Genomic DNA, 23,295 nt, shown 5'->3' with positions numbered 1-23,295 from the left:
TTTCTGAAGAAGGGTCCCGACCCAAAACATCAGTTTTCCTGCTCCTCTGATGCTGCCTGGCCTGCTGTGTTCCTCCAGCTCCACACTGTGTTATCTCAGACTCCAGCATTGGCAGTTCTTACTATCTCTAAGCATGTCATATGTCTTTTCGAGCACCTCGTCCACTTCTGTTGCCACTTTCAGGGAACTGTGGACTGGTATGCCTAGGTTCCTCTGTATGTTAATGCTGCTAAGAGTTCTGCTACTTACTGTATAATTCCTTCCTGCATTAGACCTTCAAAATGCATCACCTCGCAATGTGTCCAGATTAAATTCCATCTGCCATTTCTCCACTGGCAACATTTGTTTTAAAATTGATTTTAAATGAATTTTCCAATGGGAAATTGCAGATGTTATTAATAACATGTACAAGTTTATACTCTTGGAGCTGTGTTAATAATATGCATCAGCCAAATTGAGAATGTAGGACAACATGATAATGCAGAAAATATCTATATTTTATGAACCTGATGGGATGGAGCAGGGAACATAATGTGGGAACTTCTTTTTTTCAAACAGTGAGTTTTCGTGATCTGAAACGTACTGCATGTGTGGTGAAAGCCATAACTTTTAAGAGGGTATTAGATGCATGTTTGAAGGGAAAAGGCCAAAATTATGGGGAGACAACAAGGGTTGGAATTATTTGGATAACTCAATCAAAGAATCAGCAGTGATTTGATGGGTTTAATTGCCTCTTTCTGTGCTCTACCATTCTATTTTTCCATAAACTGCATATTTTGATTTTTATTATTCATCAGGCATATTCTTCAATGCCTATCAGGAATATATAAAGCTGCATAAGGAAAAATATTAAATGTGACCCTATTGCATAAAATCCTTAAATTAGGAATGATGAGTAATTTCGTTGGCTACATTTGTGAGGCATTCCTCTGCTATTTCAACTGATGTATTGATAAATGTTTCTCTTGAATTTATGAACATAGAAATACATACAAATGAATACTTTGTCCAGACCTATATCACAGTAGGTTTTAACCAATTGTATTAAACTAAATACATTTAAACATATTGCAATACTTATTCTACTCCTGCTCGTTGACTACAGCTCTGCCTTCAACACCATTATCCCCTCCAGACTGATATCAAAACTCCATGACCTTGGTCTCAGCTCAGCCCTCTGCAACTGGATCCTCAGCTGTCTGACCTATCAGCTGCAAGCAGTGAGGATAAGTAACTGCACCTCCTCCACAATAACACTTAACAGTGGAGCCCCCCAAGGATGCGTCCTCAGCCCCCTACTGTACTCCCTGTACACCTACGATTGTGTTGCCAAATTCTGAATGAACGCCATCTACAATTTTGCTAATGAAACCATCTTAGTGGGACGGATATCTAACAATGACAAGTCATAATACAGAAGGGAAATAGAGGGCTTGGTGTAATGGTGCAATGAAAACAATTTTTCTTTCAATGCCAGCAAAGCTAAAGAACTGATCATTGACTTCAGAAAGAAAGGAGGAGAACACGCCCCCATCTACATCAATGCAACTGAGGTTGAGAGAGTGAAGAGCATCAAGTTCCTTGAGGTGACGCTAACCGATGAACTGTCCTAGACTTCCCATGTAAATGCAACAGTCAAGAAGGCACAACTATTCCTCTTCTTGCTCAGGTGGCTCAGGAAATTTGGCATATCCCTCAGGTCCCTCACTAACTTCTACAGATACGCCATTGAAAACCTACTGTCTGGCTGCATTATGCCCTGGTATGCCAACTGCTCTGCCCACGACCCTAAGAAACTACAGAAGGAGGTGTGCACAGCCCAGACCATCAAGGAAGCCAGCCTTCCATCCATGGAGTCTATTTATATGGCTCATGGCTGCAGAGAGGTGGCCAACATCATCAAAGCCCCATCGCACCTGGAAATGACCTTCTACAACCTCTTCTGTCAGGGAGAAAATACAGAAGCCTGAACACAAGCAGAAGCAGGTTCAGGCCATTATCAGACTATTGAATGGACTCTAGCCTCAAATAATGTAACCAGTAATGTAACCTATATGCCTCTAGATCTTTTTGATCTGTACATCCTTTGCTTGCTGTGATGTACTGCTCATAAACAATGCTTTTCACTGTATTTCGGTACACATGACAATAAAATCAAAATCAAATCTACAACAAAGGATTTATTAAAAGAGTTTAATTTATTTTGTGCTCAAATGCTGTTGTATAAAGCTTTCTGATACTTACTCATCTGATGTTTCATGCTGCAGTCTGGTAAAGGGACATCATTAGAAGAACGAGCATTGTCTGTTTCTGAAATATCCTTTTGATCATCTGGCTGTATTTTGCCCAAAGATGATTTAGTTCGTTTTTGGCATGTTAGCAAAAGCAGGAAGCTCTTAATATAATCTTTATATGAAGTTGTTTTTTCTTTCTTTGTATTTGCAGTTAGTGTATCCCCAGAAAAGAAATTGAGAAGAAGAGCCAAGAACAAATTTAACACCTGCAGAACAACATTGAGGAATTTAAAATCTGTTTAGTGGTTATGATGACAAAATAAAATTCTGCAAAATACCTTCCTAACAGTTCAAGCTATTTCAAAAGACCAACTGATGATATGGTCGTATTGATTTAATCTAATCTTTCTTCTTGATTATCCACCAGTTGTGGCTAATAAATAGGTAAATGACAATAATACCTTAATTTTCTGCTCTTTGTCAATTGAATTATTAGACTTCGTGGATAATATGCAATCCTTTATCCTAAATCACCCTTGTTCATCTGCTATTAGGTTATAAGTTTCTTGGCTGAACTTTCATAAATGGAATAGATTATATCACTATTATTTAATCATTTGGTTGGTTTTTTAGCAAATTAATTTCTTCAAAACAATGTTGAAGGCAGGGGTTAAAGTTGCTTACTGTGATCAAATCTATTCCTGGAGGTATAACTTCCATGTTCCAGACATTAAATCATTGGCCAATACATCCGTCCTTATGGTGCACTGCCTTTCTAGCCAATTGGATGATATTTGTCAGCCAAACGTTTTTTTTGTCTAAGGGAGAAGGCTGTACTTCTGAGAGATATGAGACTGCCCAAGGGGCAATTGCATTAATCAGGAACTTACACAGTTCAGGTCAAGGACATTCGTGATCGCAAAATTCTGCATGTGTATCTTATGCAATGACCAACAACGTGAAATAGAAATCCTGGCCAGAAGTAATCTTGATCATGATATGGATCATTACTATTCTAGTAACCTCTGTGAAACAAATAATTTTGGGCAAGCTATGAAGTTGCAAAACCTGGATTCCACAATTCACAAACACATTCCAAGATCTCATAGGCTGCTTAAAGCACCAGAGATGCTTTTCTGACACATTGAACTGTCAGTATTTCACAACATGCTCTTTCAGATGCCTTTGGGTGATGGGGGGGTGTGTTGCAGGGATGTGGTGAAAAGGTGTTGTTGGTACTATATCACTTGCAATTTCTGGCTATATATACGTGACGTGGCTTGTGCAGCATACATTTAAATGAGGTCTGTTACGTTTAAGATCCACGTAGTTGCATCTCATTGTCCTCCTTGTCAGAAGCCTCCATGTACCACTGTACTGAAGACTATGGTAAACTGTCATTTGATGGTGTTGCAACTGCTGACTGCTCAAATTACTAAGGAGTTGCTTTATTTCCGATAGGCCTGCAAAGGCTCATTGAAATTGTCATCATCTCTGATCGTCTCTGTGGCCTCGGCACTACAAACAGCCACAGAAAGTGCAGCAACCTCCAAAGGATGTGGAACAGTTAAATCCAGCCAGAGGTCCGCTCACAATTTGGAAAAAATGCAGAAACCCATAGTCTTTGGTCTTCGATGGAATGTCCTCCAAATAAGAGAGACAAGTGCCATAACCAAATTAGGATGATCCCAGGACCCTGTCACAGAGCTGTGACATCTGCTGGAGCACTCCAACTGAAGTGCATTAAGGATTGTACACAGTATTGATGAGAGCACCATATCATAGCACAACGCTCTTCATTAATAGAACATCCTTTAATTTCATTGATATTTAGCTCATCTGTGATTAATGTGACCACATTTTGAAAATCTGCATCAGGCACCCTGGACCCTTCCATAATGCCAATATTCTTGATAACTCTCAGGTTCCTCCTTCATTCGAAGGATCATATGCCTTATAAGGATGGCTGGTGTGAGCCCAAGACCACGCTGCCTATCCATGGATGACAACTCCTTTACGCAACCCCCAATTGAGAAAGAGCATATATACAATGCCATCCCTTCACCCGCTGGGATAGGTGATCGGTTTCCTCAGGATGGAGTTCTCATGCATGGACAAATCTTGGGGGTTGTGGAGTATGTTATTGAATGTGTTGTATAACTCTTGCATGCTGTGCTCTGCAAAACTGCAGCAAGCAGTTTAGCTAAGATGAATGTGAATCTACTGCAGGCAGAGTCAGTTAGAGTCAGTTAGCTCAGGTGGCTGCATAGCTGGTTTGCCATGCAGAATGATGCCAACAACATGGGCTCAATTCCTGTCCCAGCTGAGGTTTCCGTATGGACCCACCACTTTTTACTTCACCTGGGGCATGGTGACCTCAGTTTAAACCACCACCAGATATTGTTCTGTAATGAGGCAGCAGCCCTTAAGGATTAGCAGTTGGGTTCCAGGTGTTCTCTCTCCTTCTCTCTACATATGTATAACTATATATGATTTGGATATGGGGACCAACTGTAATCTTTTCAGATTTGTTGGAAATACAATGACAATGTTTTGTTATGAGGAAGATATAAAGTGACTTCACAAGGGTTTGGACAGGTGTCATGAATGGACAACAACACAGTAGATAAAATCCAAAATCCTAAAATCTACTTTGATAGAAGGAACAGATCTGCGAAGTATTTCTTAACCAGTAAGAGGCTGGAAAGTGTAAATATATAAAAGGATCTGGATGGTCTTTGTCATTAAGTCACTGAAGATTGATAATGCAGATACTACAAGCTACAAGGAAGCTAACAGAATGTTAGCCTTTATTGCAAGTGGTTTTGTGCACAGGAGTGGTGAATTCTTGCTTCAGTTGTATAGGAGGTTGATTAGACTGCACCTGGAGTATTATGTGCAGTTTTGGTCTCCCTTCCTCAGGAAGCATATTATTGCCATAGAAAGTTTTCAACAAAGTTTTACCAGACTTGTTCCCAGATAATGGGATTGTCCAATGAAGACAGGTTGTAAAAACTAGCCCCATACTCTCTAGAATTTTGACAAATGTAAGGTGATATCATTGAAACCTACAAATACTGAAAGAGATAGATAGGGTAGATGCAGATAAGACTTTTTGTATATTCACTCATGGAAGGTGGGCATTGCTGGCTGGCCAGCATCTATTGTTCAACCCTAGTTGTCCTTGAGAAGGTGGTAATGAGCTTCTTTCTTGAACCACTGCAGTCCGTACGGTGTAGGTAGATCTGCAATACCATTAGGAAGGGAATTCCAAAATTTTGAGCTGGTGACACTGGAAGAATGGTGATATATTTTCAAGTCAGGATGGTGACAGGCTTGGAAGTGACCTTGTAGGTGGTGGTGTTCCCGTATATCTGCTGCCTTTGTCATGGAAGTGATCATGGGTAAGGAAGATGCTGTCTAAGGAGCCATGGTGAATTTCTGCAGCGCATCTTTTAGATACTGCTGCTATTGAGCACCAGTGGAGAAGGTGGATATGATAACAATGGGTTACTTTGTCCTGGATAGTATCAACCTTCTTGAGTGCTTTTGGAGCTGCACGCATCTGGGCAAGTGGGGAGTATTCCATCACACTCTTGACTATACCTTGAAAGGTGGTGGACAAGTTTATGGAGTCAGATTGGGAGTTACTCACTGCAGGATTCCTAGCCTGTGACCTGCTCATGTAGCAATTGTATTTATGTGGCTCATCCTATTCAGTTTCTAGCCAATGGTAATCCCAAGGATGTTGATAACTGGGGCTTCAGTGATGATAATGCCATGAAAAGTCAAGGGGGAATGGTTATATTCTGTCTTGTTGGTGATGGTCATTGCCTGCCATTTGTGAGGCACAAATTTTACTTACCACTTGTTAGCCCAAGAATGGGTATTGTTCAGGTCTTACTGCATTTGGATATGGACTACTACTGCATCTGAGGAGTCATGAATATTGCTAAAGATTGTGCAATCATCAGCAAACGTTCCCACTTCTGACCTTATGTTGGAGGGAACATCATAGATGAAGCAACTGAAGATGGTTGGGCCAAGGACATTACTCTGAGGAAATCCTGCAGAAATATTTTAGAGGTAAGATGACCGACCTCCAACAATTACAATCATCTTACTTTTGGTAGCTATGTCTCTAACTAGTGGAGAAGAAATGCTTCTGATTCCCATTGTTTTATTTTTCTATAGCTCTTTGATGACTCACTTGGTCAAGTTTTGAATGTTTTTGACCATCTGCCCTAAAATCTATTTATGATGTCAAAGTGTAAAAATTTTGATCAGGCAGATATTTTCTATCTTTTTATCTGCTGTAAAATGCATTGTTAGAATCCTCTTAGCAATCAAATGATTTTAAAGAGATGGTTATACATATAGGGGAACAAAAAGAAATCTGATACATTAAATATTCATAGAACTGAGTTCAAACAGATGGACATTAAAATCTCAGTATTTTTAAAGCTTTTCCAATTATATGTAATTTCCCAAACATATTGCCGTAGCCCTTGTAAAGTTATGCTCTTGTCTGTGTGGCCCATCAGTGCAAAAAGGTTGGGCACTTCTGGTTTAAGATATTCCTTCGTATTAATCTCTTTGGCTATGCTTTTGACCACCTGTCTGAAAATCTGTTTATGATATCAAATTTTATTTTATAGCAAAGCATCTTGGAGCTTTTCTGTTACTTTAAAGGGCACTAAATAAATAATGGTGTTGTATTAGACAAGCTCTCTGTATTTCTATGGCCACAATGAAGTACAGCTGCTGTTTTAATTGCAAAACTTTGCAAAATATATGCAAAGCAATTATAAATTTTGAATATAGCTGGCTGTAGATTAAATTAATTAATACAGAAGAATGAGATATGAATATCATTCATGCTAAATTTAAAGTACTATACCTTAAATTAGTATTTAAAAATCAGATCCACAGTAAGTTGTAGTTTACACTATTGATATTACATATTTTACATTGTGCTCTATGTTTTTGGCAAGCATTCTTTTTTTTTATAAATACTAATATCTTTAGAATATCATGTGAAGAAACAACAGGTTTGATATAATCTGAATCCACCCATTAAGTGTTCTTACCAGGAAGTTTCCAGCTATGTACGTAAGCAGGAATAGTGGTAGACAAAAGTACATCTTTGAGCAGCGCATACAATCATATAATGGTTCAATCCATTCTCCACATAAGATTCGAAAGACCATTATAAAGGAATTATAAAAGCCTCTGAAGTTCCATCTTGGTATTTTGTTGCCTTCAAATGCCTCCTATGAGGTAATATAATGTCATATGAAAAACATTGGTTGACACTAAAAAAAACAGATGAATATCGTGGAGTAGGTAGTTATGTAATACACATTTTATTCCGTGTGAGAAAGGTTTACTTAATCTGCTCTGTTGAAGTCAAAATGAGTTATGAAATACTATACAATCTATGGAAACATGGGGTTAACTGGTTTCTATTCTGTGTTCTGTTAACAATTCTTATAAGCCTAAGAATAAGACTGTTTTTAATTCGAGTGAGTAAAAATAAAACCTGGTTATGTAACATTCCTCAAGTTCTCTAGTTTAGCAGGATTAAGTCTTGATGACAACATAGAAGCATTTTTAAAATTTATCTACTAATTTAACCAATAGCAAATTCTAGATTTAAAAAAAAATAGATTGGTACAATTACTCTAAGATTCTGAGATAACACAGCGTGGAGCTGGAGGAACACAGCAGGCCAGGCAGCTCCAGGTCCACACTGTGTTATCTCTGACTCCAGCATCGGCAGTTCTTACCACTCTAAGATTCTGTTGTGGGCTGCCGCTCACCAGAAGAAACTCAATACTGCTTTGAATATCCTCCATTTTGTCACTAATTAAGAAGCACTTTCTACTTCTCATATTATTTGTTTTGTAAAAGTAATTGGGTTGGTATGAATGTTTGATGTTGTGATATAATTATTCTGTTTCATGAGGACGTTTTCTAATTTAGGTCCTACCTGCCCCGGAAGACATCCCAATGATCCACATACTGAACCTTTTTCTCCTACACCCTCTATTTAGCCATGTATTTAATTGTAATATGTTCCTGCTCCTAGTCTCACTGGCACAAGGCACAGGTAGTAATGTCAAACTGAGGATATATCTGATTAGTCAAGATCTCAGTGAATGGAGGGGTGGACTCAGTGAGCTGTGGAACCTACTGCAGCTCCTGTGTCTTCTGGTCTTAAGTCTTAATACTCCCCACCTGTCTGGATGAATGCAGCCCCAACAACACCCAAGAAGCTTGACACTATTCAGAACAAAGCAGCCCGCTTGACTGGCACCACTTTCACAAATATCCACTCCCTATACTACAGATGCTGAAAAGCAGCAATGTGTACTATCTGCAAGATCCATTGCAGAAATTCGTCAAAGATCGTTAGAAAGCACCTTCTAAACCCACAGTCACTTCCACCTAGGAGGACAAGGGTGGCAGATACATGCGAACACCACCACATGCAAGTTCCCCTCCAAGCCACTCACCATCCTGACTTGGAAATATATCACTGTTCCTTCACTGTTGCTGGGTTAGCGTTATTGTTCAAATTGTTACCATGTTAATTGATGTTACATTTCTGAAGAAGGATCTAGGCCCAAAATATCAGCCTTCCTGCTCCTCTGATGCTGCTTGGCCTGCTGTGTTCATCCAGCTCTACACCTTGTTATCTCACATTTGTATTGATTTTGGTTTGACTGTTACAGTAAAAATTTTAAAAGGTGAAATCTTGTCCATCTTTGTATTTTTTCATCACAGCAATTCCTTTCTTTTAGAAAGCTCTCAGTCTCTTAGAGGATCTCAACCCAGCCTTTATGCAGTCAAATATCTGTCTAAATTAATATGCAAAGAATGGTCGTTTTGATGAGGTGCTGGAGGTTTACCGATATATGCAGAACTTTAAACAGTAAAAGCCAAGTATTTGAAGAGAGCAAGAGAGAAAATATGAAATGAACGCTAAATGAAGAGCCTAGAATAGATGTAGCAAATTTGACAGCCCCAGAATGCAGTCAAACCCTGTGCATTCATTGTGATGCAGGTAGAATACTAACTTTACGCTGTCAGCTCAGTTCAGTGAGTTCTGTATCAGCCTGAATTAACCACGCTGATGGGAGTCCTGTCCGATAACGGTTTCACCACTTAAAACTAACCTGCACTGCTTAAAAATGAAAGAACTGTGGATGCTGAAAATCAGGAACATAAACAAAGTTGCTGGGAAAGCTCAGCAGGTCTGGCAGCATCTGTGAAGGAAAAAGCAGTTCTGAGGAAGGGTCACCGGACCTGAAACGTTAACTCTGTTTTTTCCTTCACAGAAGTTGCCAGACCTGTTGAGCTTTTACAGCAACTCTGCACTGATTAAAACTGAACTACATGTGGCTTAAGGGAAGGTGCATTGTGTCTGCAGCAGATGTGACAGTTGTACAGAAAGTGACTCTGTCCTGGGGAACATTGAAGAATGATACAACACAGAGAACACAGCCTTGTAAGGCTTTCTGATTGGACCGATTGGGCTGAATTTCCTGTTTCTGTGCTTTACATTCCTTGTAGTCTTGTATGTAGTCATGTCCTTTTGCTTTGTGAAGTACTACCTCCTGCAATTCATCAACTAACCCTGATTGAATTTATCTGCATAGGAATGACATTGTGACGTTTTGATTTGAGGATGTTTTATGAGACCAGCCCTCTGCGCCATATGGAATATCTCTAGAGCAGTATATATCAAAAATTACTGTACTAGAATCTATTTTTAGTTAAAGTTTGGGCAAAATTGTAGCATGCAATGGAATTTGTAGATTTACTATCAGAACGAGTTTGGCAGTGGAGCAAAATAAGTCATACTTTTTAACATACTTACTTTATTTTCATAGTCATGTCCAACAAGCTGCATTCCTATTACAGTGAATATATAAATCACAATGATGACGATAAGTGTCAGATTTCCCATCTCTTTTAAAGATTTGAATATGATGTTGATCAATGTGTTCAGTGTTTTCCAGTTTTTTGCTAGTTTGAAGACTCTAAGCTGATAGTAAAAGAAAATAGCAAAATTTAGAACAGTTAGAATTTGGAGAAGCTTCACAATGTATTATGAATCAAACATCTGATAGCAGTATAATTTTGTTTTATTTCGGATTCTGCCAAATAAATACTCTGGGAATTTCATAACTTTCAATGACTAGTAGATGTGTAGAAAACATGTATAGAATATGCCATGCACGTACATTTCGTTATGAAGCTTTCAAAATATAACAGAAATGATAACCCCGTTGATAAATTAATTACCTTGGTATTAGCATAAAGCAGTAAAGAACTGAAAAAGAACATGCATGCCTGCATGTTCAATCCAGATGAGATGATTATTTAAATAGAAACAATGTGAAGTCCAAAGGAAACAAAAGATAGAATTCCAAAACAGATAGGTTACTCACAGTGCTGGATTCTGTCAGCAGCTAATTTTCTATGTGATCCCCTTAGAAACTTAACTACAACTCTCTAAGATCCACAAGTAACAAATGCTTTTGCTATTTTGCACCTTTAGAGAGACCAAGATGAATGCCATCTTCTGTAAAATACAATCCTCGCTCTGCGATTTTTAACATAAAATTTACCATAGAGAAACAGGCCAATCCACCACTGTGGCGTGCCGTTGTTTATTGTTCTTAGCCTGCTCAGAGATGGGGGTGGAGCAGGGCTTTGTAGCCAGAACTATTGAACTATTATATATCATATGGAGAGCAAGGAGTGATTCTTACATGACCATGTTACAGTAAACCTTTCCACTTCAAATATCATATGACCTCACTGCTGGTGATGTCATCAGCTGTCCTATTTACAGCTCCCTACCCTTCAGACCAGCTCTTCATTCTGTCCCTGAAAATATGCATTTTTCCATTATGAATTACCCATTGGACAAATACTGTGTCCCAATTTGTTTACTTTCTATTCATTATATTAAATCTAAATTTGGAGTGATGAAGAATTCCTGGTTTTTCACATGTGAAATCGGTACAACAGAGCTTTGATTTCTTTTGAACAGATGTGTTTTCCCCCAGTTTGATATTTACTTAAGCAAACATTCAAATTCTAAAGGACCAGCCTGACACAAGCCTTTGAGTTAATTAAAATTAAGAAGTCAGTTTATTGTAAACTTACTTGGAGAGTGTATGAATCTTATTAAAAATGTAAAGGACACCCCGAATTCTGTGACCTGAAGCTGCGTCCACACATATACACAAACGAGCATGCAGACAAAAGAACAAGGTACAGGGTGAGTCAAGGTGAAATTGAAAAAAAAGGCACAATCCTTAGGTACAGGTTAAATTATTTGAGGCTAGAGTCCATTCAACAGTCTGATTTCAGACAGAAAGAAGCTGTTCCTGAACCTGCTCATGGTGATTGTGGCTGAGCAGTTGTCGTCCTGAACTCAGACAACAATTATTCCATTTTCCAGAATGGTTGGTGTTGTGGGGCACTAAATTTTTATTTTAAATTCTCTCTCTGTCATGTGTTCCAAATTGCAACAGAGCTAATGTCTTCATTTGAGAAATTCCAGAGTGAGAGAAAGGTGATCTTACATTCTGTGAGGAGCCTTTCTTTCTGGTGTTATGAATGTTACTACTTCCTGTAACAAAATCAGAAGCTTTTTCACAGGAAGGGTTTCTGTGTGCGGATGCTGGCTGTTAGGTCACAATGTGGAGCATCCATTTTTGATAAAGAGTTTTGATGATCTGTTGTCAGAGATTCCCAGTTATCCTTTCATGTAGATAGTGGGTTTTATCTCCTCTGCATGGAACGAGTTTCGCAAGATGTTTCTCGTATCAGCAATATTTGTAGTAGGGAAGTCTCATTACCAGAGACAGTTGAAGATATCATTTTAAACTATGTATTCCAGAGATGAATTTTATTGTCAAGAATATACTTTATAGAGTGTAGTTGACAATTAAAACATTATATTTAGATACTATTTCAGAAATTCTTGTGGCAGTTTGAATCAGTTGCCTTTGGCATCCATTTTCAACATGTCATTTAACTATTGCTCTTGAAACCACAGTCCAGTAATTCTCAGTTAAGTGATGAGATTCAAAGATTAATAGTTCATGCTTTATGTCACAAGGAGAATTAATCTATATTCCTATATTATATCCCAATATTTGATTTGATTTATTATTGTTACTTGTACAGAGATAGAGTGAAAAGTATTGTTTTGCATACAATCCAGGCAAATCATATGTCATTATGTCAGAGTATTAAAACAGAATATAAAAAGTCTGATAACAGCAGGGAAGAAGTTGTTCTTGGGAATGTTGGTAAATGTTTTCAATGTTCTGTATCTTCTGCCAAACAGAAAAGGGTGGAAGAAAGTATGACCGGGGTGGGAGGGGTCTTTGATTATGTTGACTGCTTTCCTGAGGCAGCAGGAAATGTAGACAGAATAAATCGATGGAAGGCTGGTATTCGTGATGGACTGGGCTGCGTTCACAACTCTCTGTAATTTCTTGCAGTCTTAGGCAGAGCAGTTGCCATACCAAGCCGAGATCTTGAGAGGATGCTTTCTATTGTGCATCTATCAAAATTAGTAAGAGTCATTGCGGATATACCGTATTTCCTTAGCCTCCTGAGGAAGTACTGGTGTTGTGTGCTTTCTTGACTGTAACATCGACGTGGATGGACCAGGACATGTGTTTACCATTTCATTCATTAACCTGTACCTAAATCTCCTCCCCATCAAGTCACATGGCGAGGGTTCAATGCTGACCATATTATTGACTCACTTGGAGGTTGGACAGCTTGTGTACTGTGTATATGCTCTTTTCTTGGAACAAAGTTGAACACTGTCCATTTCTTTTTCTTTAGGGAAAAGCCCCATAGTAGAATGCCATGTGTTGCTTGTAGAATGATCTCCTCCATCATGTCTGCTGGTGAACAATTCAATTCTTCTGTTCACTGTGATGAAGCTTGTGCCTCGACCTCCCTAGAGGATATGTAGTCTGCATTTGTTGAAGGCTTGGTCTCCTGGGTATCTCCTTTGTTGTCCTTCCCTGAAGTGGATTGTATGGATCCTCTTCCCTAGCTTTCCTTTGCTTGTTGCAGGGTTCTGCAGAAATTCTTCCATCCCCTTTGTTAGCCTCATCCCTGGGACTTCTGGATCATACTGGAATAGTTTCTATTTGTGTGATGTTTTTCAGGCTCTCTGCTTCAACATGCTACTCTAAACCAGATTTCACGGTTGACTGGTCTTGCAAGAATTCAGTCATATTCATTGTATTGCCTGAAAATGGCTTCTCCTGGGTCTCTGCATTGGGCACAAACACTGCTGTTGTCCCTGTATGTTCCTAGCTTCATGTGGACTCTGGTATTCCTGAGACTTCCGTCCCTGGGTCAATACCTGGAATGGATTTGACACCTGCTCTTGTCGATTCCTCAGAGGTTATGGCCTGGTCTGTTCTTTAGACTGGCTGGTTATGCAAAGGCCTATTCCTGGCCTCTCTGGAAAGCTGTGTTTCTGCTTTGCATTTTATTATTTCTGTGGTGTCTTGGCAGCTCCCCTTGCACTATCTCTTCAAAGACTAATGCAATAACTGGAGTCTCCTGCTGCGGCTCGATGCTATGCTTAGTAGATATGTCCTGGTCTGCGTGTTCATCTACCTGTTTCGTTAAGGGTAGTGTACACTTGGAACATTTCACTGTAGCTGATGGTGTGGATGTTGTCAAAAGGTGCTGTACTCAGTTGGGTTTCCTCTGCTCCAATGAGTGAAGAAGCTGTAATGCCACCCAGGCTTCTCTCCTCATCAAACAGTAACGTTGATTTGGAAGAACATATGGAGGTCCGTGAAATTTCCCATCCCTAGTGCCAGGTTCTCACAGTCAATACAGTCTAAGATCTTCAATGAGATGCCCTTTGAGCAGACATACTCCATTGCTTTTGGGGAGATCTGGTCTCAGATCATACAGTGCATCTGATAGATTCAAGTACACTGCTTCCGTACTGAGTTCCAATTCTGTATTGTGTCCATTGATGAAGAGCTCTGTGTTCTGGAAATCCTCTGTAATCTAAGCTACCTCTCCTAGGAAAGGTTCTTCAGTTAGGTAAGAGTTTTATTTTGTTTTAGCAGATTTATGAGTCCCTGCTGCAGACCAAAGTTTAGAGATGGAAACAAGTCATTGAAGCACATCACACTGAAATAGCGTCTCCACTTGCAAGCATGACAATCCACATTGATGGCAGCTTATACCTTGTACCACTGGGATCTGTTGTCACAAGAACTGAAACACAAGGTATTGTTGTCTGTGGTGCCTTGTCCTGCTGTGCATATGTGGTACTGGGTACCCCAGAAATTGATGAACTGTACAAACTCCATAAACTGGCTAGATGAAGGAGCTTGCCTCCGTCTAATTGAGTGCTGGTTAAGATTTTACAGATTTCACAGCATTGATTTTAACAGGTGAGGTCCAATCTAGACTGCAGGAAGATTGATAGGCAACAGCCACAATGATTTGATCTTAGATGGTCTCTTCTCCCAAGGAGCCACAGTTGTAACTGACTGTGTGTCATTACATGTCTTTCACAAAGAATGCTGACCTGTGTCTGTCTGGTTTGTGTGAAAGACCTGAAGTGTCTCTACAGCATTGGAATCTTTGCCATCGATCGTGCCATTGTCTGGCCTAAACTGGGGCCCTATATGTGGCGGAACACCACAGGTGTTCTTTTCTATCACAAGATTATTTTGCAGCATATTATGCTGAGAATAGGGTTAATACTGCTTTTGTTGGTTTTGCGTACTGTTCAAGGGCATTTGTTGCAATTTCTGACATTTTCATTCACTGCCTCTCTGCTTGTGCTGATGTTTGCCAGTTGACCCCACCCCTGGGTCCATCTGCTTTGAGTTTTTCTGATTTTACTTGATGTTGGAGTCTGCCTGTTCTGACGTTCACTTACTGCTGGTCTCTGTCTTCCTTACATTCTGCCAGTTTGCCTCTTACTAGAGCTTATCTGCTCTGTACTTTTCCAATCTCGCTTACCACAGGAGAGTGGATGTCTCAAAGTTTTGCTTATTGCTGGAGACTGTTTTCTCTATGTTTGCTGGTTTTATTCAATGTTTCATTGGTTTTAACCGGAGTCGGTCTGTTGTAGCCTCTGCCGATTTGTTTTCTTGCTTTTCCTGTGTCTACTGACTTGTTTTCTTGTCCTGTTGTAGTCTAGGAACATAGCTGCCACTGCTGTTTAACTTCGTTTTAAATTTCAGTGGCAATGCTGGGTGTTACTGGCTGCTAATTCTGTTTCTTAAGGAGAAGGTTCATCAGTGTTACTGATATCAGATGATATGTATGTGTACAGTGTACCCCGGGACTCGGTCCATCCTCTTTCCTCAATCCCTATCTGTATCACCTTCCATTTCTTTCTCCCTCCCTTATTTACCTACCTTCCCATTCAAGGCATTTATGCTCATCTTCTCAATTGCTCTATGGGAAAGCACATTCCAAATTCTAACCACTCTATGTACAGATGTTTCTCTTGAAGTATTTAGTGACTATTTTATATTTACTGCCCTTGCTTTGAATTACCCCATAAGACAAAAATATTTTCTGTATGTTCGTCTTTAAAAACTGGAAAGACTATGTTACCTTCTCTTTTAATTTACAGAAAAAAACCCCTCCAGCCATTCCTCCTGGCTGATAAATCATAACTATTCAGTTCTGGTATTATCCTTGTTAATTTTTTTCCTATTTCATGATCTGGCTATCCAGAATGGAATAACATAGTTTGATTATTTTCATCTTCCCAATTAATTTTGTAAATTGGTTGAAAGTTATGACTAAGCTACTTCAGAATTTATTCGCCAAAGTGCAAGAGTCAAAATAAAGGATCAGAAATTATCATAGAAAGGCAAAAATATATTTGTTATGCCCATATTAATATCGTGGTTGTAATTTTACGGGTCAGGCAGTTGCGTAACGGAAATTTGGGAATTGGAGAGGACAAATGTTTGTGGAGATTTTCTACATAGAATTTAAATTTGGCAGGCTTTCCTTCTCTGCCAGTTACTTAGATTTAGATGCCTTTCCCAGGTCATATTTTCTGATTATTTACTGAAAAGCAAAATTACAAAGTTATTGATAGATTCTCCCATAACTTTGATTTGTAAGTGTTCAGCACAAAAATAAGAAGAAGTCTAGTTTAGTGTCTAGTTTGATGTTGTCACATATGTGAATGTAATTCAAGTCTCAATTTGCATAACTCAAAGTAAACACCACATATGAAGCCAGTGTTGGCGGGATGGTTGGGGGCATTGGCTATGTGCCACAATCACTTATCCAAAAGGCATTTGATACTGTTCTCCTCAAATGTTGGAATCACATGATGACAGAGATGTCTCAAATTGGATCAGTCAACATATTCAGATCCAGTTCAAAAGCTCTGAGATTGGCTTTCACATTTCTTTTTGTCTAAGTTGATTGATAGATTGAGTTATTATCATGTACAGATCAAAAAGACTTAGAGGCATACAGGTTACATTGCAGGTTACATTATTTGAGGCTAGAGTCCATTCAACAGTCTGATAATGGCCAGAAAAAAAAAACTGTCCCTGAACCTGCTTGTGCATGTGTTCAGGCTTCTGTTTCTTCTGCCTGATGGAAGAGGTTGTAGGAGGTCATTACCAGGGTACGATGGGTCTTTGATGATTTTGGCTGCCTTTCAATGGCAGCGAGCCATATAAATAGTCCATGGATGGAAGGTTGGCTTCCATGATGGTCTGGGCTGTGCACACCACCTTCTGTTGTTTCTTATGGTCCTAGGCAGAGCGGTGTTGGAGATCCTATGTTTCTGTGCTCAGCTAGATGCAAAGAATTGTCTCTGGGACAGAAATCCTCATGACTGACCCACTAAAACTGACCTCTAATCAATGAACGCTCAAAGCTAGGTTTGTAGCACTTTGATACTGGTATGTTGTTCTACTCTTGCAAACATATAGAAGTAACATGATGTAAGAATGTCTGGTAGACATTGATCTTTATTCTGAGACACACTCCATTCTCATTCCAAAGTCTACGAGTGGTTGATTTCAGCATTGTGTTTTTTTGAGAGGACACTCCCAAGATTTCAAAATCTTTTTACCGAGCAGAGATGCATGTTGTTGATAGCAACTGTGGGTTCTTTGATTATGTCCTCAGGGGAAGATTAAGACAAGATGTCTGCCTTCTTCAGACTTTTATTTTCAAGCCCAGGAGTTATGAGGCTTGGGCAAAATGATCAACAAGCAACTGAATGACAGTGCTGTTATTCATTAACAAGAGTTCACTAAGTAACCTGTCTGCCTTGAGCCTTTACAATTTGAAGAAGTTGCTGACCCTCCTGAAACGAATGTGCACCCCTGTATTAAAATCTTTCTCTGGCTGCTGAAGCATGGCTGTAAGTGTAAGAACTGGAGCCACAGATTTTCCTGGTTACAGGAGAGTTGGTCAGGTCAATGAACCACATATTAAGGACTTTATTCTATTTACATGCTTTTAATGAATTTGATGTGCTGTGGAGAATGCGTCTACTGTTCACTGACCTGCAATGGAGGCCATTTTGTGATTTGGGTACACAGAGTCAAAGAGGCAAGTGACAGCCTGAATAATAATAATTCTTGTAAGAATTCCACAGTGATTGTCATAGAAGGACATGCTCCTTTTCCATATCTAGAGGTGAGTCATAGAGATCTCTGTGTAGTCTTGGGGCACAAATTCGACAAAAGAGGCTGATTTGTTTACTAACGATGTGAGCTGCTCTGTACTTGAATATTGCAGGTGGGATCTTGTCAGCTCCCGAAAATGTTCCCATTGAAAGTTGTTTTGTAGCCTTCATGTGTTCTGTTTAAGAAGGATTGAAAGGAAGCTTTTACAGAGTGTGGTGCTGTAGAAGTGATCCAAAATCTACAAGACACAAGATGGAATACACCCACGTTCCTAATGAAGGCAGCTCCAACAACGTTCAAAAAGCCTGATACCATCCAGGACAAAACAATTTACTTTTTTCCCATCACTTCCACAGGCATCAGACACTCCACCATCAGCAGTGGCAATTGACAACAATTTTAAAATGGCCAAAATAGAAACAACCTAATGACCAGAAAATAGAAATTGGAAGATCTTACTGCCCTCTTTCTTTTTATTCACTCATGAATGTGGCATCACTGGCTAGCCAGTATTTATAGCCTATTGAATCAGAGATAATAGGAACTGCAGATGCTGGTGAATCCGAGACAACAAGGTGCTAGTTGTCCTTGTGAAGTGGTGGTGAGCTGCCTTCTTGGGAGTTTTGCTGTTTACCTGAAATAATAGGCATGTGGGGAACTTTGACGGTTTGGTTGCAACCAACATAGAAGAAAAAGGCTTCAGGAGGTCAGGGAAAAAATTGTTTCCGACATCAAGTTTGTCAACAAGATCTAGGTTGCATGAAGGTGATCAGTACAAATGCCTTTCATGCACACAAATAGATATTTAAACAAAAAAAGTACGTTTTTAAAGAGTACTCACAGGTCAATGTAATAGCATTTCAATACAGTCGTATATGGACTGCAACTATGGAAGAACAAATCTGTGAACTTTTCATTGAGACAGAGGTTTGACTTACCATTCTCAGTGATCGTATCATGGAAAGTTTAAGTGTTGGAATATTTACTGTGGAAAGTATCCATTCTAAGCATGTCAGCAGAACAATGATAAAATCAAATGCATTCCATCCATTTCTCATATAGGGCATAGGATTTAGTGCAGTCACCTTCAGAATAGCTTCTATTATAAAAATAATTGACAAAACCTGTATTAAACAAGAAACAGTTATAGTGAGCCAGTAACAAACATAAAAATAAGAAATGCATTAGAAGTTAAAGTTTTAATCATCATTTAATAAAAAGATAATCATAATGAATGTTATGTGTGATATATGTTCATATTAAATTAATTATTTTGCTATTTTGGTGAAGATTTAGGAAAAGGGTACATTTCACCTAATAGTTTTTGGCAATTCTTTTTGTGCTATTACATCTTCTACCTGCAACAGTTTAACAGTGAAATAAATATGCAATTAAATTATTCGATGATAATATTTTACAATATGGCGCAGAGTATCGATATGTAGCTAAAAATGTAGCATATAAAATGATCCATGCTGTATTTTGGGTCAGGCATTTGCGATTCATGACCTTCCTGCATCAGTTACCTGCTACTTCTACATTTAGAGAATAGTAGTGTTGATCTGAGCAGGGTCCACACTACTGGCTTCCTAAACACACAGCATGTGCTGATAGCTCTGGTGCAGCCATGTACACTGCATGAACTTTCTTTCAATCTTCTGACACCTCTTCTGTGTCTCAAGAGGATTTGAAAATTAATTTCAAGGTCTCTGCAATCTCATCCCTGATCTTCCTCTGATGATACTTCTTGCAGAAATGATTATTCAGGACATGCAAAATGACCTGATGTTCCATATAGCAAAGGACGTGCACTCCCGAGTTGAAACAGTTTTGCCATTTCTTTAGACATTAGTTAACTTTGCTACGGCAGAAAGAGTTCTTACCAATACTAATAAATCTTAGAATTATTAATAAACCTTACTAACACTGATAAATTTGACATGAACTTTCCATATTTTACTTGTGACAATAAACAGTAATTAAAACACTTCTTGTTGCCTGGGCATGGAATTCCCATCTGAAACAAATTGCTGCCACATTAGGTCTATGTCCGACTCAGGTATAGTCTCCTCCACACTAGTCTCACTCAGGCTTATTTTTGTTCAGAGACTGGACCCAAGCACTTTGTAGCAAAACCGTAATGAGTCTAATGACCTCACTAATATGCTCAAGGTCAGTGGATGCACCTTCTCCTGACAGTTACTATTCTGCACACCACCAAACTCACCATTGCTCATCCCTATCCCTCACCCATTAGCAGTTCCTTACACGAAAGACTCACATTTAAAATCCAGATATTTCCCCTTAACCTCATCGTCATTCCATGATAGCAGCCTTAAGTCCAGCACCACTTACATCCAGCTAGTCAGCTGTGAAAGGCACATCACATGAACATAATGTTCTTTCCTCTCTCTTTCAGGACAAATTGGCACATAGTAGAAACCAGCAGAACATAGCAGTGAAGGACGAGCATACCCATATCTTCTGATCCCTGGTATCCACTAGTATTACAGAGAGTATTTTCGGTAACAGGACATCTTCGGCCTAACTTTATTGTTAACTCCCAGCTCACTTCCATCAAGTCTGTCTGGCACGATATGCAAATGATAGATGGTGTGACTATAGACATCTTGCTTTCTACCCCGGACACATTTTCTCACAGTATTCCAGTTGTTGTCTAACTGGTGCCTTGCTTCATGTTTGCAAATAGGCCATCAAAGCAATCAGTGGGATTGATTGATGTCATGACAGCATTAATTCAGAGGCTTCCTTCAATGGCTGAGCACCCTGCTGAGCATGCAGTACAGTAGAGTGTGGACATGCTAGAAGCAAATAGACTCACAACATCCGAATTCTCAGACTTATGTGGCACCATCTGCAGTGGTACTACGCATGTCAGTTTTGAGCTCTGTGCTTTTAAAAGCTTAACTTGAGTAATTCCCACATAATTTCTCTCTGATGAAATACATTTACATGCTGGTACTTGCTTATTTTTTTTTTTCTGTAGTGAACCTCCATCCCAAATTAAATGTCTAAATCTTGCGATAGAAATAACAGTGTGTTAAAAATGTTGTCATCAATGCACAAATCAGCCAGGTAGTTCAGGGGATTAAGAAATATGCTTTGAGATACAACTTGTGGATCAATTACGATGCTTCAGACAAATGGCGTCTCATCCTAAGATTCCTCATTACTTTTAGCAACATGCTAGATTTACCCATTAATGGTTAATGTAAACTTGCTGAAGAATATCAAATCTGGAATTAACAGTGAGTACCTTTTGAATTAGGTAATAGTTAATAATGCAGAGCCAATCAATTTCTGACACAGAAATCAAACATTGTAAACTGTGGATTCTCATTTCATTACATGCTAAATTGTTCTTGAAGGTTTTAATTATACTATTTTTACATTATTTTCCTTACTTTCCCTTTCAGTTTTTACTTTTCTCCATAATCTAATATTTCTGTCTCTCTTTTTGCTTCTTTAATTAACACTGTACATTTTAAAAAAACAACCTTAATTCCTTTTGATAAAGGGCATAAAATATCAGTCCCATTGTTCATTAAGGTCCCAGATGCTCACAGGCTCACCCTCAGAGCACCATTTACATCTTACCCATTCCAGTACATTATGGAAAAAGGATTTTTGAAGCAAAGGATGCAGATAAATGTCTCATGCAACAAGTAGTAAGTAGTCAGGTCTAGGAGATCAGATCCATTAATGAGTTAAGAATTTTACTTTTTTCTCAGTTTATCAGAAGAAATATGACTTCACACCTGCGTTAAAGTTAAAAGCCATCCCTATTTTATCAAGAATTCTGAACTGAAAAAGATTGATGTTTCAAATGTACGATGAAATCCACCTCAGTGCAGGTTCTGCATTTAAAAAAAGAGTTTTTGCCTCTTTTTATTCATTGGGGTTTCAGGTCCTAATCTCAGTCCCGAGCCTGAATTGAGCCCCATTTCAGCTCCTTCAGAACAGGGGTATGATGGGTCTGACCATGTCAATCTCCACTGACCACATGCTGGACCTCACTGAGAGTCCAGTAGTCACCAGGGCCTGAAGGAGGAAGATTCCCTCTCTTTTTGATTGTGACTATTGCTGGGATGGGCAGAGGCTTTACCTCCAATCAGTCATCAGGAATTCTCTGTATCGGGTCCTCACCTAGGTTCTGGCCATTCTGGTAGACTTTGCCAAAGCAGCCACAAAAATCTTCCAGTGTGCTTTATTTCATTGAATATTATGGATAAGTTACATATCTTGTTTTTATTATGCACTTATCAAAGAATACTTACAGTGTTTCCACTTTCTAGGGCATGTGAATAGGGTGCTTGATGGTAGTCTATTGACAGCAAAAGAGTATTTATTAGGATGCAGATAGTAATCACCCCTTCAAAAAGCGGGTGTGAAACAAGGATCACTAAATATTCCTGCAGTCTTAAAAATGATGGGCAACAGGTCCAAGAGCAAAACTTTTGCTTCAGTCTTTTTTTGAAAGAATAACACCTTGAATTCTTTTGTCTATTATTTTCTTCTTCTTCATCTGCAAGAAAAGCATAAAATATTTGAAAAAGAAATAAATAGCCCTGCCCTAGCACTCAGAGTCAATATTATAAAAGAAAAGCACTATGAAATAAAAACAAGAAGTACTGGATGTACTCAATAGGCCTGGCAGCATTTGTAAGGAGAAAAAGACAATATATTTTTCAGGTTAATATTTTCTTGTCAGCAGTTACTCAAGAAACATTCATTTAAACTAAAGCTACAATATACACGACCAACAGTGAGCCATATCAAGGTGCAGGGCTGGATGAACACAGCAGGCCAAGCAGCATCATAGGAGCAGAGAGGCTGACGTTTCGGGCCGAGACCCTTCATCAGAAAAGGGGGAGGGGAAGGGGGTTCCGAAATAAACAGGGAGAGAGTGGGAGGTGGATAGAAGAGGGATAGAGGAGAGGATAGGTGGAGAGGAAACAAACAGGTCGAAGAGGCGGGGATGGAGCCAGTAAAGGTGAGTGTAGGTAGGGAGTTAGGAAGGGGATAGGTCAGTCCAGGGAGGACGGACAGGTCAAAGGGGCGGGATGAGGTTGGTCAGTAGGAGATGGAGGTGCGGCTTGAGGTGGGAGGAGGGGATAGGTGGGAGGAAGAACAGGTTAGGGAGGTAGGGACGAGCTGGACTGGTTTTGGGATGCGGTAGGGGGAGGGGAGATTTTGAAACTTGTGAAATCCACATTGATACCATTGGGCTGCAGGGTTCCCAAGCGGAATATGAGTTGCTGTTCCTGCAACCTTCGGGTGGCATCGTTGTGGCACTGCAGGAGGCCCAGGATGGACATGTCGTCTGAGGAATG

At 39.3% G+C, this 23,295-nt stretch overlaps 1 protein-coding gene across 1 annotated transcript in view; it reads right to left on the bottom strand.

The window, feature by feature from the left end:
* LOC109933495 (sodium channel protein 60E-like) overlaps positions 1–23,295 on the bottom strand; it is a 136,787-nt gene that overhangs the window by 95,370 nt on the left and 18,122 nt on the right. Inside the window, exons 2-6 of the mRNA XM_048596309.1 lie at positions 22,240–22,381; positions 18,880–19,065; positions 10,104–10,287; positions 7,325–7,494; positions 2,245–2,500 (exon numbers count right to left, since the gene is read on the bottom strand). Of these exons, the coding sequence (XP_048452266.1) occupies positions 2,245–2,500; positions 7,325–7,494; positions 10,104–10,287; positions 18,880–19,065; positions 22,240–22,381 (938 nt within the window). The remainder of the gene's footprint in view (positions 1–2,244; positions 2,501–7,324; positions 7,495–10,103; positions 10,288–18,879; positions 19,066–22,239; positions 22,382–23,295) is intronic.

Source organism: Rhincodon typus, chromosome 1 (assembly GCF_021869965.1).
Source record: "Rhincodon typus isolate 14 chromosome 1, sRhiTyp1.1, whole genome shotgun sequence".
In the NCBI taxonomy this organism is placed as follows: Eukaryota; Metazoa; Chordata; class Chondrichthyes; order Orectolobiformes; family Rhincodontidae; genus Rhincodon; species Rhincodon typus.
The sequence above is the reverse complement of the archived record's forward strand: the minus strand, read 5'-3'. Positions and strand labels throughout refer to the sequence as shown.